This window comes from Octodon degus, unplaced genomic scaffold, assembly GCF_000260255.1.
Source record: "Octodon degus isolate 3935 unplaced genomic scaffold, OctDeg1.0 scaffold00098, whole genome shotgun sequence".
In the NCBI taxonomy this organism is placed as follows: domain Eukaryota; kingdom Metazoa; phylum Chordata; class Mammalia; order Rodentia; family Octodontidae; genus Octodon; species Octodon degus.
The window spans coordinates 9499000-9514234 of record NW_004524674.1 but is presented as its reverse complement, the minus strand read 5'-3'; the positions used below and the strand labels follow the sequence as shown (position 1 = coordinate 9514234).

Below are 15235 nucleotides of genomic sequence, written 5' to 3'. Positions count from 1 at the left end.
GGTTGCAGGAGGATAGTCTTCTGATCTGGAAGGTTCCTAGTCCCCTGTGAGGGCTGTCCTGGCCCTGCCCTAGGGACAAGAACACTGGTTGGAATTTATAAGGGCCGACTCAGCTGAGGGCTGCTATGCACCATTACCTTGTCCCTGGTAAAGGATGTTTTCTTGTAGCTGCATGCACATGTGTGCTCATGAGAGTGGAAGAGATAGGAATGGGGACACAGAGGTAGAAAGGGGAAGGGGCAGGCGGAGCCATGTTGGAGACACCATGGAGGCTGCTGCAGTAAGAGAGGCTGAGGGACAGTGCTTCAGCCTGGGTTGGCTAAGGCGGGATGCAGTGAGGGCCGCAGAAGGGGCTCCTTCTGCCCAGGATCTGTGCTGGCACAGGGTGCCTCCCACTCCAGGGGAAGCTGGCCGTGGTGTGGGCACTTCCACCTTGGCCTGGGCATGGGCCAGGGAGTGTTTGTTAGAATTAGACAACAAACTGAAGCAGCCCCAGCAACGGGGAGCGGCTTTGTGCTGGCAAAGCAACTTCTGCAATGAAGACGTGGCACCATGGTGGAGGGTGGGTGCCAGAGTTGGACAAGGGGTGTTCGGTCCCACCTAGCAGTGTGACTGGGAGCAAGGCTCTCTGCCACTGGCACCTGGGAGTCTCACCCTCACAAGGTGTTGGTGAGGATTAAGTAAAGGAATGCAGGCAAAGCCCTTGGCACAGGGCTTGGCACAGAGAAAGGTAGCCCACAGCCAGCTCTTGGCCCTCCATTAATCCCACAGGTGGGTGGAGTGGGGGGCATCTGCCCCACTTTATAGCAGGGAAACCAAGGCACAGAAAGGAGCCAGAGCTTGCTCAGTGAGCTGGGCCAGCCAGGACTGGAGCTGGAACTAGAACGGGTGCTTATGTTGCAGGCTAGTGCTGCTTCCACTGCCCCGCCCTCCTTGTTTGAATGTCTCCTTTTGTGATGGTAACTCCAGGGTGGCTGTAATGGCCCTCTTAGCCCTCTTGCTGGGAGAGAAGCCTCGCTCTCTGTCCATCTCAGATTCCCTGAGTTAGGCACACAAAAGTCCCCGATAAGAATGTGTGTCCCCAGATGTGCCGGGTGGGGACTGGAGCTGCCGCTCCTTGGCTGTGCAGGTGGCCACCTCCTCAGAGTGAGCTCTGCTGGCTGCAGGACCCTGGGTTCAATTGCAGCCGCCCACTGGGACAGAGCTGCGTGGGGGAGGGTGTGTGATGGAGAAGCCTCAGTGATTGGTTCTGTTCTGCCAGGGAGCAGTGGTTGCTGGCTTTGCGCTGCCCCAGCTGGGGAGCCCTCAGGATGTGTGTGGGGTGGAGCTGGCTTGCGATCCGATGGACGCCTCTTCCTCTGGAGCGGCACTTTGGGGGCCAGCTTGGCCCCAGGGGAGAGGCAGCGGGGCACCCAGGGTCAGCGTTGGTGAGTGTGTGAGCAAAGAGCTGGCTTGGTCCCTCGCAGGCTGAAGGACCAGCCGACTGAGGACTCTTCCTCCGCGTGTCCTGGCTCCTTCTCAGGTGAAAGTGGTTTGAGAAATCCCAGAGTTTTCTATTTGATGGAGGAAAGGCATCCAGCCTCTCCAGAGTGGCAGCGACAGGCTGGACAGGGTGTGTGTTTCGGAAGGGCGCTCGGTGGAAGAGAAGGAGGAAGAGGAGGAGGATAAGTAGGAGGAGGAGGAAGAGGAGGAGGGACGGTGATGCAAGGGTTTTGAAAACGCTACCTAGATGTGGGAGGTGGAACCTGGTCATTTGGTTCTGCTTTTCCCAGCAGGTACCACTCCCCTGGGGAACTTGGGTAAGTCCATAAATAGCCCTGCCAACACACAAAGGCGCTCTGTCTGGGGAAGGCAGGCACTTGACACGGCAGCGACCGCCCGCCCGCGGGAGCTGCCACAGCGGCCCGCCTGCCGGCAGGAGGAGCCGGGTGGAGACCCAGCGGGCGGGCTGGCGGGAGCAGCAGCCAGGAGTCACCCGGGTCTCTGCAGAGTGTGCTGGGTAGGTGCCTCGGAGACAGGGCTGTGTGTGGTGGGTGAGGGGGCTCTTGGCCAAGCCACTCCGTGCCCCTGTTTCTATTGTTTCTTCCCCAGGGCAGCCATTGATGGGCATGTTGTGATCAAACTGGTTGTGTTCTGTTCTGAGATCACTCTGTGTGTGTGTGTGTGTGTGTGTGTGTGTGTGTGTGTGTGTGTGTGTGTGTCTTGGGAGGCAAGGGCTGTGCAGAGCCAGGGGTCATGCTTCTGTTCCCCACTTCTGGGCTAGCCAGCCAGCTTTTCTTTCTGGGAAGGTCGACAAGGGAATGTTTGGGCAGAGAAGTCCGGGAAGCTGTGTGGGACAGGAGTGCTTAGCCAGTGGTGTTCGCTATTGTGCAGGATGCTGGCCCCATACTGGGCACTGGGATGGCAGTGCTTGCCTTGTTCCACTGGCAGGGAAGGAGGTAGTCTCTGGGGAGGGTCACTTCTGATCCCCGAGATTCACAGAAATGTCCACCGGAAGCACAAGAAGGCTTTTTCTGCCTGAGGAGCTTGTGGCCCCTTGGAGAAGGGCCTGCACCTGCTCATTGGCCCCGGCCCGGACTCTTAAGGAAGAGGGTAGTGGTTAGTGACCCCCTGGCTCCACAGAGCTGGCCACTGCAAACTGCAGAGAGGCAAGTTCTTTTCTCAACTTGAGAAGTCCACCTCTCTACTCTTGCCCTGAGGTGTCCACAAGAACCTTGCATCCAAGGGCCCAGCCCTGGAGGGAGGAGAACCTGGCCCAGCGTAGGGAGAGGCCTCACCCAAGTTGAAATAGCAAGTCTGTGGCTGAGCCAAGAGCAGGGAGGCAGACCTCTGCCTCACAGAACAGCACGGATGCGACATGTGGGAAGCTGCTACCCTGACCTGAGCTAAGGAATCTGGCACTGCATCTTGCTCTTCTGGCTTGAGATGCCTGGTTCAGTACAAGGCCTTCAGATCCCTCAGCAACTCTTGAAAACTTTTCCTGTCCTGAAACCCTCTGACCTCAAGGAGGCTGAAGCAGGAGCATCTTCAGAGGCAGGAGCTGCAGAGGCGCACCCGCCTAGGCCTGTGGGATCCCAGCCAGGACACTGCAGCTAGAGTCAGAGTTTCCACTTGCGCCCCTTGAGTCTTCTGTGCCCAGCCAAGGGCACCTCCCCTCTTCCCCAGCGTGTGGCATGGTGGAGCCCTGGGCGGGCCCTCCAGGGAGCCAAGTTCCACTGCAGGGCGTGCTTGAGCCCAGCTGGCTGTTGAGACGCAAGTGGTGGTAAGGATGGAAGCAACGATCTCTTGCTAGGAAGTCTGCAGGGCTTTGAACCAGAAGTATTGATGGGACTTCTGATTATAAATACTTGATATCAATGAAACTAACACACTTTCAGCTTTCCTGTGTTTCTTTGCAGCTTCCATGAGTGCTGTTCCATCTGCCTCCCTTTTCTTCCCTCCTTCTTTATCCTACTTGATTTTCACAACCAGAGCGAGTAAGTCCATCCATTGGTGGTGGCACCCCAGATGGCCGCTCGAGCCCTTTTTATGCAGTACTTGGCCCTTATTCATCCCTTAGTCACCCAAGGGCCTGGCCCGCTCCCAGGGTGTAGTTGGAGAGGGGTGTTGAATTGCCCTGTCTAGCTAGATTGGGTTTTTCTGGAAGATAGACTCCGGTTTCCAAGTCTGCTCCATTTTCCCACCCTAGATCTGTGCCTGGCAAGGGAGTGGGTGCTGCCAGCTAGACAGTCTTTCAAGGAGCCCCCTTAGGAGGGGCCTTAGTCTTTGTCTATCAGGTGATTGCCCATGGAGCCAAGGGTCTGGGGGCAGGGTTTGATGGGGGAGTGTTGATACCAACCTGGCTGAGGCCACAAGAGCCTGCTCAGCACACATCCTGCACTGGGCGGTCTCCACACCCATTGTGAGCCCTGGAGAGTTGAGGGTGCAGCCCTGGCTGTTTTGAATGCAGTGTTCATGGTCCTTTGCACGAATTACACTGCCTTCGAACTCAGTTCCCCAGACCCCCTTGAAATGGTGCCATCAGGTTGGACCTGGGAGACTGGTGCTCAGCCAGTGGTCTACCTGGTTCTCCCAGCAGAGAAACATAGCTGGGGAGGGTATGCCCTTGCCCAGCAGCATCCTTGGGGATTCTGAGAGCTGCTTCCCATTTGGTCTCCAAGGCTCTAGAGATGGTAGTTTGTTTGCTTTCTAGACTGATGGAGAAGCACTGAGGCAGGAAAAGAAGAACCTGCTTGAGGCTACAGCCACCTCAGCTCAAAGCAGGCCCAGAGCCCAGGACTGAGGTTGAGCAGCCCAAGTCTCTCTCTTTCTACTGTACTAGCTAGATGTCTCGGGGTACCTGGGTTTCATGTTAGTACTCCACCTTGAGACTCCCCTGTTCCACTCCTTTTTGGACCTGGGGCTTCCTGGATAGAACTCTGCCATTTCCTGGAAAGACAACTCATATGGTGGAGAAAGCCTAGCCCAAGGCACCTTCTAGTTCCTGATCACTGATGCCCACAGGCAAATATGCCTTATTATGGCATAGCTTCCCCTTTGGAGCAAGCAGGAACTGGACCAGATATTGCCAGGCCCCTTCTAGCTATCTTAATTCTTTCTAGACCCCCCTCATCTCCTCATGTTTCAAGGGTCAGGGTCGAGGCAAGGGTCTGGCTCAGCCTCTGACCTCAGGCGCCTCTGGGCAGAGTTCTTCTTAAGAAATCTGCAGCCCAGGCCCGGCTGGGAGGTTTGTTGTTATTTGTGGAGCCAGGCTGTTTCCAAGATGTCATTGCTCAGGGAAAACCATCATTCCTCCCAGGGATAAACAAGGCTGCTTATGGCTCAGCCCCTAAGCCCAGAGAGGCTGCAGCCACTCACAGCAGGCCAGCTGGGCTGAGCCTCAGGGAACCACTGCCTTCCACTACACCACCAGCTGTACCCAGGCATCCAGAAGCTGGCTATGGGTGGGGGGAGGAGGCCAGGCCATGAGCCACGTGGGAGCTCAGGGCTTCCAGGCACCAAAGAGAGAGGCAAAGATCCCAGGATGCCCTCTTCCTTCCAGTAGGGCATGAATGCAATACTCATAGTCCTTTGCATGGATTACACTGCATTCAAACTCAGTTCTCCAGACCCCCTTAAGATGGTGCCTTCAGGTTGGACCTGGGAGACTGGTGCTCAGCCAGTGGTGGCCTAGGTCATCACAGCAGATGTGTGGAGAGCTGTTAGGTGTACCCTCCACTCTAGATGACCCAGAGCTTCTCCCTTGTCCTGGCTCACTGTGGGTCAGCCTGTCTGTACCAGGTACCATGGCCCAGGCTGCTGCCAAAGAACTATGCACAGTTTCTGACTTGGAGAGAGAGACGGTGCACTGTGCTGTCATGGTACCCTTGGCGATAACCTCGGGGCACTCAGCACAGGTGGAAAGGGGCAGAAAGAGGGTTTGCCAGAGCCTCTAGGGGCCAAATGGCTGGCAGGAACCTTTAGAGAAGGCTGGAGACAGCCAGGGCAAAGCTGTGGAGTGGAAGGTGGCACACCTGTGCCCCCTTCAAGTTGAGGGCTGTCACTCATGTCCAACCAGGACACTAACCCCCCTCCCTGCTCAGATATTGATTAATGGGACTTCAGTCAATCCAAATAGTGGCTCTGTACAGTGCTCTCTGTCTCCTTCTTCCCTGCCTTCTTGCCTTTCACATGTATTAAGTGTTATGCTCTTGCCAGGTATTGGAGGTGCAGACATAAAAGACTCATTCTTTAATCTGGATCTGGGAGTGGGTAGATAAGGGATGCAGACAGTGCAGCATTAGTAGTGAGGCCTGGGGCATGGTGTGGGGACTCCAGGGAAGCCACCAGTCTAGCCAAGAAGCCTCAGTGAAGCTTCCTGTAGGAGATGAGGCTGCATTTTCTTGTATCAACACAGGCTAAGCGATAGAGTAGTTCTCCATCCCAGTTTATCAACCCTTCTGCAATGTAGGGCTGTGGGCTCTGATCCTGGGGACAGTGCTCTTGGGCAGAATCTCTCCTGCCTCCCGTTTCATCAGGCAGTGACCCAACCTCAATGGCCAAAAGCGATGTTCCTGTAAAGTTCTTAGACACGCTTCATGCCTCTAGATTCCAGGTCATTTAGCAGTGGGAGTGCTGTCGTACCCTATCTTACAGGTGGCTGTCACTAAATGTGGCAATGTAGGTGAGGCGCTCAGCATGGGGCCCGAATTAGTCAGTTTTCTGTTGCTGGGACAAAATCCTTGACACATGTAGCTAAAGGAGGAAAAGTTTATTCTGGTTCAGTTTCAGAGATTTCCGTTGGTGGTTGGCTGGCTCCAAGGGAGAGTCACGGTAGAAAGTGCTGAATCCGTGGCATCCAGGGCTCAGAGAGGGAAAGGGCAGGGCTTGTGCACAAGACTACCCTCCCGGGTCACACCCCTAGTGGCCCACCTTCTGCAACCATGCCAACCTCTGAATGGCACATCAGTGGGTTGATTCATTGATGACGTTAGTGGGCCTGTGATCTAATCCCCTTTTCAGAGTCCCACTTCTGAACACATGAGACTTGGGGGGCACAGTGTAGACCTAAGGCACACCAGGGTCTGACCCAGAGAAGGCATTCAGCAGACAGGAGGTAGACAACAACTTGCTGCGGGAAAAAAATATTGGACTGTATCAGTAGAGACGCGTACCAAGGACACAGAGCTCATGATGGGGAAAGCCACTGTCTCAATGGAAAGCAGAGGAGGTGACACTGGAATGATAACTTGTTTTCTTTCAAACAATGTTTTAAAGGGAAATGTGGAATAGTTACAGAAAGATTAGAAATGTATAGCTGGTACATTTTCACAGAGTGAATACACCCACGTAGTCCCCATTGAAATCAAGAAATGGAACATTACAGTACCCTGGGATCCTCCCTTCACCCTCTTATAGTTACTATCACCTCAAAGGTAGCCTCTGTCCTGACTTCTGTCACTGATGACTATAGCCTGACTTTGAACTTTATACACATGGTTTCATTGAATAGATACTCTTTTATGCTGACCTTCCTCCAGCATTTCGATAGTGAAATTAGTCAAAGTTATTGCATTGAGTTTTATTTTGTTTGGTCTCATGGCTCTATGGTGCTTCATTGTCTCCATATGCCAAAGATCCATTCTACTTGTGGTGAGCATTTTGATTGTTTTTTTAAATTCAAGACTGCAGTAAACAGTGCTGCTACAAATGTCTTCAGGCATGTCTTTTGATGTACTGTTATTCTTTCTGTTGGATAAATACCTGAGATTTGCAATTGCTGAGTCATGTGGTTATATATAATGAGTGTTTGTAGATGCCACCAGATAATTTTGCTCGGTGCAATACCAGTACATCCTCCTTGAAGGTGTATGAGTGCCCATTACTATACTTACCAACTTTATTGGCATTAGATATTGTGATATGTAATTGTGGTTTTAATTTACGTTTTCCTGATGACTAATGGGGTTAAATGTCTTTACATATGTTGACTAGCTATTTACATAACTCTTTTGCAAAATGCTTGTTCAAATCTTTCTCCCATTTTCCTATTGTCTGTCTTTGTTCTCATTGATTTATAGGAACCCAAAAAGTTCTAGGTATTCATTCAGTGTTGGGCAAATATGTTGTGAATGTGATCTCCTTTGTTTATTCACTTTTTAGGGAATATTTGAAGAAAAGAAATTCTTTTAATACAGTGTAATTTGTTAATCTTTTTCTTTTATGGAGAATGCTTGTTAAATTCTTTTCTTGGGCTTTGAACAAGATTATGGATATGCTGTTGTATCTTGGTATCCGTGAGGGATTGGCTCCAGGGTGCACTAGATTCTGCCAACATTTATGTGGCATTGTCTTACATCAAATGGTGTCATCTCTATGTATCACTTATACATCCACATGCATTTGTTTTATTTTTAAAACAATGTTTTTGGGTTTTTTTCTCTCTGTTTTTGGGGGGTTTTTTGGTGGAACTGGGGATTGAACTCAGGGCCTTGCGTTTGCCAGGCAAGCGCTTACTCTACTGAGCCATCCCCAGCCCAGGGTCTCTTGAACTCACTATGGAGGCTAGGCTGGCCTCAAACTTGTGTTGCCCTCCTGCCTCAACCTCTCAAGTGCTGGGATTACAGATGTGTGCTGTCATGCCTGGCCCTCTTGTATACTTTAAAACATCTCTCTAATACCTGATATAATGAAAATACTCTTCAAATGTTATACAGTGTTACTCAGGAAATAATGATAAGAGGAGAAGGCTGTACATTTTCACTACAGGTGAACTTTTTTAAGTTTTGATCTGGGGTTGGTTAAATTGGGACATGAAATCACAGAACTGGAGGATCAGCTTACTCTTAAAATCTAGAAGTTCAGTCACTTTATGTTTTATATTTAGATCTAAAATCCACTTGTCATAGGTTTTTTGGCACAGCGTGGCACAGAGGCCAGGGCTCATTTCCCCGAGGTGGGTATCCAATTTATTCAAACAACCATCCCCTCCCAAGGTGGAGCACCTTTGTCTTTGTCCCTAATGGAAGGCATGCATTGTGGGTGGGCTGGAGACTTAATGGATGAGTGGAGGCTCATCAGGTGGACAGGGAGGGAGAGTGTGCTAGGGAGGAGACGCGGTGTCGGCGCAGGTGTGGAGGTGTGAATTGGCCTGGCAGGGCAAAAAAAAGGAAACCGTGTGATAGAGATATTGACAGGATCAGGGCACGCCGGGTGAGGGGTTGGGCCTTTATCTCAGATGGGCCGAAGAAGCAGGATAAGAATATAGTCAGGTTTGTGCAAGGCCGAGGGACATGGGAGTCCAAGGGCAAGGGTGGTAGGAGGGTGTATTTATTTATTTCTTTGGTACAGGGTCTTGCTGCACAGTTCAGACTCATAGTGATCCTCCTGTCTCAGTCTCCCCTGTGTTGGGTTATAGGCGTGCACCACCATGCCTGGTTTTGGTGGCTGGCACAGCACACCCCAGTTCTGGGGCCAGCATGGCATGTGGCACCAGGGATCAAACCTGAGTCCTTGCGCTTGCCAGGCAGGTGCTTAGACCACCGAGCTATCACCCCAGTCCCAGGAGGATGCATTTAGAGCAGAACCAACATGGTCATCCCTTGGCATAGAGTAGGGTACATCCACTTAGGGGGCTGTGGAGAGGCAGGAGTGTGTCTGGGACCCTGGAGGGTGACCGTGAGCCTCAAGATTGCAGCCCAGCCGAGTCCCAGATGTCTATGTTGGTGTCTTTGGGTGGAAGAAACTCCCTCTGCCACCTCCTGCCCCTGACCAGGGCACCCAGCACTGCAGGCCCTGGTGCAAGAGGTATTTAGGAATGGAGCAGACAGAGGGGTAGAGGTGTCCCTGGGGAGGTGGCCCTTTCTGCTTCTGCTGCCCTTGCTGCACCCACAAAGGGACCTGGCCACACGCTGGGCCCTGAGATCTGACCTTTCTGGACTGGCTGCGATTCAGAGCTGGACAGATCCTCATGGGTGAGTGACTCGGCCGAGAGAACACTCAGTGAACTGAGCAGTGAGCCTGGGCTGAGGCTGAGCGCCGACTCACCCGCTCCACAGCTTCCAAGGCCTGTGGGGCCAGCCTCACTTTCCTCCCTGGAAATCTGTAGCAAACCAGATTCCTATTCTAGGTGGTTGTAAAAGTCAGAGTGCATCCAGTGCCCTGTCCCAGAGCTGGGTGCTGGCAAGGGAGCTGACAAAGCTGCTGCTGCTATGACAGAAGTAATGATGATGATTACAGGAATTGCAAGTTTGTTTTGAGATTCTCCTTGAGGTGTGATAGAAAAATGAAGTGAAAAAAATATGGTGAATGCTTAAAAAATGTATTACAGAAAAGACACATTGCGGCTACCCCCTTCAGAATACTCTGTCTCCCTTGGAGCACGCTCATGCCAGCGTTCTTGCCACATTCTGAAGCGCTTCTGGAAGTCCCCTTTCGTGATAGTTATTTGCGCCATCCTGGCTTCCTGCACATCCTGAATTGATTCACAGCACTTACCTTTTACAGTCATATAGGCTTTGGGGAGGAGCCAGAGGTTGCCTGGTGCCAGATCTGGTGAGCAGCACGGAGGAGGACACCCTGAGAGGTCTCCATGTGCCTGCCTTTGCACTGGGTGGCACTTGGCAGCAACTGTTTTAAGGACACTCATGAAAGGCGACTTTCAGAACTGCTTCTGAAAACGGCAAGCCCAAGGAGATAAGACTATTTAAAAAGAGGCGGATATTCTGAGCGAGATTAATGGCAACGTGTGTTGCACTGTAATAAATGTTTTGGAATTTAAACTTCCACTGTAGGATGATTACTGCTTGTATATGCCAGGCTCTATGCTCAGCTCCTCAGGCGGATTGCTGCCGGCGGTGCTGTGCTCTGGCTACGGGGGATTTGTGTCACCATTTTACAGGCAAGTCTTGAAGGGGCTGAGCAGCCTGCACACAGGATTCACATCCCAAGTCGTCTCTGGGCCCCAGGTCTGCAGCACAGAGGGCCCCTTCCCACTGTCCCTGGCTCTCAGAGAGCTCCCCCTTTGCTGGGCTGTTCCCTGAGGGGAGCCATGGTTTAGGCTTAGTCCGTGGTGCCCACCCAGAAGCAAAGGCACCGCTGTGTGCCGAGCCCTGCAGCACACCAGCCCCTGTCTGTGCATGCCCGCCACAGCCTTTTGCGGTCACGTGGGTAGGAAATGGGCGTAGTCCTCAGGCCTGCCTGGCCAGCACCATTTCTGCTCCTCCCTGGGGTCTTCTGGTCTGGCAGGGCTTGTTTTGTTTCATCGGCCAAGTGTACGGCATTGCAGAAAAGCCCCGCTTGGAAGTGGTCCCTGGGAGCAGAGAGTTTGGCAGGTCCCCAGGTGTGTGGAGGTCTCCATCCACCCACACCAGCGGGTGGGGCTGTTATCTGAAGTCACTAACTACTCCGAGTAAGAGCAAGGCCCGGAGCCTGGCACTGTGCCCACGCCTAGGACCATCTCAGGTGCCCTGCACAGGGCCTGGCCCAAGTGGGCCCTCGGGAAGGGAGGGAGGAGAAAGGAAGTAAAGAGGGCGGGAAAGGAGCTCTAGGGTAGCAGGCAGGCCCGACTCGTCTGCTGGGGGTGCACGTGTGTGCACACGCACAGACACTCGTGCCCTAATAGCTCCACCTGCTCAAGTTCCCGTCCTGTTCCTCTCATCCCACATGCTCCAGTGAGATGGTCCTGAACAGGCCACACCTGGAGGGCTTGCAGCTTCCCTGCCAGCACCTGGCCTCCTTGACTCTTGTGGCCTGGGGCTTTGGCTCATAGGTAGCCCTGGCTTGCTTCTGCACCACAGAGGTACTCAGCAAATGTAGCTACACAGCCCAGCCCCCGAGTAGCCCAGCAGTGTCTCCTTTGTGCTGTAGGGATAGGAAAGGAGGAGCTAGAAATAGAAGAAATGGGTAACAGTGAAAAAGACGGGGGAATCATTGAGCGCCTGCTGTCTACCAGGCACCACGGCCATTCCTTTACCTATACTCTCTCACTTCCAACCCTATGAGGTTAGTATCATTGGCCCCATTTCCAAATAAGGAAACTGGGACTCACAGAGGTTAAGTAACTTGTACCAGATCGAAACACAGTAAGTAGAGGAACTCTGGGAGGGCAGGGTGAGTGAGCTGAGATGCGGCCCGTGAGCACACATCCACTTCAGCGTGAGGTCCGGCACCTGTGCCTCCTCCAGAATTCTATGCTGTCTCTGCTGCAGCCCCAGTCCCATCCCTTTTCCTGTGGCCTCCTCTGTTGAGAGCACTGCTGGTCTTTTCTTGCTGCTTCTGCACTTCTGTGACTCCCTGGGTGGGTGGATGGGTAGGGGCAGGGGGAGACAGGGGAGAGTGACCTGGCCCCTGTATCTGTTCTTCACGGGCCTGCTACCTTCAGGGCAGGAATGTGTCTTGCTGCTGTTTGGCACAGGCCTTGGCATGTGGCTGGGCTCTGAAGGTATTTGGGGGTGGGGTGGCTGGGCACTGACAGGGGCCCAGAGTTCTCCAGCCAGGGGATGTTAGGGGGCTCACAGGACAGGCAGGAAGTGGACCTGAGCATGTAGAGGTGTTACTTGACAGGGCAGTATGCACCATGGCAGAGAAGGAGGGTACGGGCAGGAAGGGAGCAGCGGAGATGCTGGGCCTGAGCTGGCTCCTGAGCAGAGCCCTCGGGCTGGGCCAGGACCGGAGCTCTCTGTGCTGTCACCACCACCACAGAAGACCAGCTTTCAACTGCATGCCTTTCAGAGCTGGAGGTAAAGAAGGAGTCTAGCGGGTACAGATCCCCTTGGCCCACTCTGGAAGCAGTGGTGTCCGAGACCTTGAGAGGAGAACAGGCCTGGTTGGGCTGTGACAGGAGAGCACAGACTGGAGCGTAGCTTGACAGCTGCCTCCCCTGGCTGCCTGGGGAGCAGCTGGGCATCTGGAGGGGCCGGGGATCTCCAGCAGGCTTCCAGACGCATGTCTTTCTGGCTTGGTTAGGTGGCAGTGCCAGGAGCAGGGAAGGTTTCCTGCTTGTCTCTCCTCCGGGAGTCCCCTTTCCTGAGTGTTGGCTTTGTGCAGAGCTTCTGACCTGGGAAGAGCCGCCTCTCTGGGCCTCTCTATTGCTCTCAGTAGAATGGGCTCGCTCCATGTGGCAGGGTGCTGCCCTCCTGAGCCGGCCACAGACCACGAATCATGGGCTCCTTTAGGCACAGAGAGGCTGCAACCTGGCCCAATTCTTTTTCCTTCCCTGGTCCTCTATGGATGGGGCCCACAAATGGGGAGAAACCTCTAGCAGACTTGCCAGCTCCCCACCTAGGTCTCCCCTCTTCTGCACAGCTTCCTACTGTACAGGAAGTCTTAGGAACCAGACCCAGGTGGGCACATCCTGACTCAGTTGTGTGCCTAGGGGGCATCACCCCCCTTCTTTGCACCTCATGCCCTTGTTCCCTGAGGTTGCTCCTTAACATCATCTGAGAGTTAGAAAAAATTTGAAAATACCTGGGTTCTACCCTTAGGGAATCTGATCCACTAGGTCTAGAACTGGGGCCCCAAGGCAGGTATATCAAAACGTTCCACAGGTGACTCCAGCAGGAATGTTTCCATTGAGAGCCACTGGGCTAGACTGGGGTTTTTCAAACTTTAATAGATATAGGAGTCGCTCCGGGTCTTGTTAAAATGTAGTTTCTGATCTAGTAGGCATAAGAGCCTGCACTTCACTCTGCAGCAGTGGCCACACGTAGAGTCCAGATGGCCTGGTGAACTCCGCTCTATCCTTCATTCAGTCATTCATCAGACATCTATGGTGGGGGAGTAGCGAGGCCAGACGAGGAGGCAGAAGCTGGTTCTGCCAGGACTACAGTGGTTGGACTTTAGCTCCAAGGCACTGGGAGAAACATCAGGGTTTTAAAGGAGTGAAATTTCAGATTTGTCCCAGAAGACTCCCTGCCACAGCAGAGCATGGGCTGGGCCACCAGCTGTATGGAGGTTGGCACCATACAGTGGGGGATGATGGTGTGGAATTGGATGTGGATAGAGTGAAAGATCCTCTCCCCTCCCCTCCCCTCCCCTTCTCTCCTCTCCCCTTTTCCCCTCCCCGCCCCTTCTCCCTCCCCTTCCCTCCTCCCTTCCCCTCTTCTTCTCCCCTCCACTCTCCTTCTCTGTTTCTTTCTCCTCTTCCCTCCTCCTCTTCTTCCTCCTCCTCCTCCTTTTCCTCCTCCACCTCCTCCTTTCTTCTTTAAAACCAATATATTTATTTTTTTAGGGCACCTTTGGGAATTGAGCAGGAAGCACAGGGTACTCTTATGCCTCCTCTCCCTACCCATAATTGGCTCCCCAGTGGACAGACTTCCGAGATTTGACAAGGAACGGTCCTGAGGATTGGGTGAATGGCCATGAGGGGTGGTAGTGAAAGAAAAGGAAAGAGAATGGTATCCAAGTTCCCTGGCTGGGTGCCGAGGGCGGTATCATGAAGGGACCCAGAGGAGGAAGGGACTCGGGAAATCACACACTCAGCCTGGGCTGCACTGTTCTCAGGTTCTGATGGGGTACACAGGAGTTCTCCACTCTGTCCCTCAAGTATGTGGGCTGGTGCCTTGTGGCATGTGTACCTCCTCCCAAGGGAGCCTCCCCTGTGGGCGGAGCAAGCTGCTGTTCTCATTCAAGGTCCCCTTGCAGGTCCTCCCTCCCTCCTAGCCTCCTGGCCCAGTCTCCACTTTCCTTCCTCTCCCAGCACCTCATAGCTCCGCAGCACCTTGCTTAGCATGCGTCCTGTCATCACGCAGATGGCATCCTTCCTTTTTAACCTGTGAGCTCCACGAGGACAGGGATCATCAGACCTTTTCCCTTTCCCTGTTGTGTGTCTTCGAGCCTGGACATATGTTTGGAGCAGAGCCCTTCTATGGAGACTGGGCCACGGCTTGCCTGTGCGATACAGGATCCAGAGAAAGGTCTGGGCTTGCTGTGTGGTTCGGGAGGTGTCAGTGGTCGATGGGTGTTTGTGGGTGGAGGAGGAGCCTGCTGGGTGCCTAATGGAGGAACATGCTGGCCTGAGGGGACAGAGGCCCACCACAAGAAGTCTGGGAGGGAACAGAGCTAAGCTGCACTGAAAGGCAGTGGCTAGCACTTACTGAGTGCTTGCCTGGTTGCCCAGTACCATGCTCTGGATGTGTGTTAGCCCGTTTATTCACTTACTAGCAGTGTGAGGAAGTGTTTTTAACCCTGTGTAGTGGATAAGGAAACAGGCATGGAGAGGCGAAGCCCAAGGTCCTGTACCCAGTAAATCTGAAGCAGGCTCAGTGTCCACAGTCCCTGGTATGGTCAGCTGTGGCCTCTGTCCTCCTGGACTTTGGCCAACCTGTCTAGCTAGGAGCAGGGAAAAGAATGACCCAGAGGGTCCTGAGCTGTCGGCAGAGATGAGCAAAGGCTCAGGCCTCTGGGTGCCAAGAGGCCAGACCTGGAGGAGCCAGGCTGATGCTGGGTGGAAGATGCTGGGTGCTGGCTGCACAGCTGAGGTTTGGGGACATCATCCTGGGGCTGGGGACCAAAAGGTGGGGACCAGGGTATACCAAACTTGAAGGAAAAAGAGGGGGCCGCTTCAACCTAGTTCATGGCCTAGAAAGCCAGGTAGCCTGGGATCTGTCAGCCAGCAAATGTTGAAGATTCCAGCCCAGCTCTCTGGCTTTGTGTCCAGTGCTTTCTGTAAAATCATGACTGAGCAAAGGACACCCTGAGGCCTAAGCAAACCCCAGCGTACCACCTCCTAGAGCAGGAAGTGGAACTGAGGGCAGCT

General features: G+C 53.4%; 1 protein-coding gene across 6 annotated transcripts in view; it reads left to right on the top strand.

Moving 5' to 3' along the window:
- The window catches only part of Rgs3 (regulator of G protein signaling 3), a 126925-nt gene that overhangs the window by 92707 nt on the left and 18983 nt on the right, over positions 1–15235 (top strand). Inside the window, exon 1 of one of the 6 annotated variants that reach the window (XM_023723372.1) lies at positions 1311–1427. The exons of 3 other annotated variants lie outside the window; for them this stretch is intronic. In XM_023723372.1, the coding sequence (XP_023579140.1) occupies positions 1311–1427 (117 nt within the window). Of the gene's footprint in view, positions 1–1310; positions 1428–1501; positions 1523–1844; positions 2000–15235 lie in introns of those variants that run through there. 2 more of the 6 variants (XM_023723374.1, XM_023723373.1) reach the window with 2 other exon arrangements.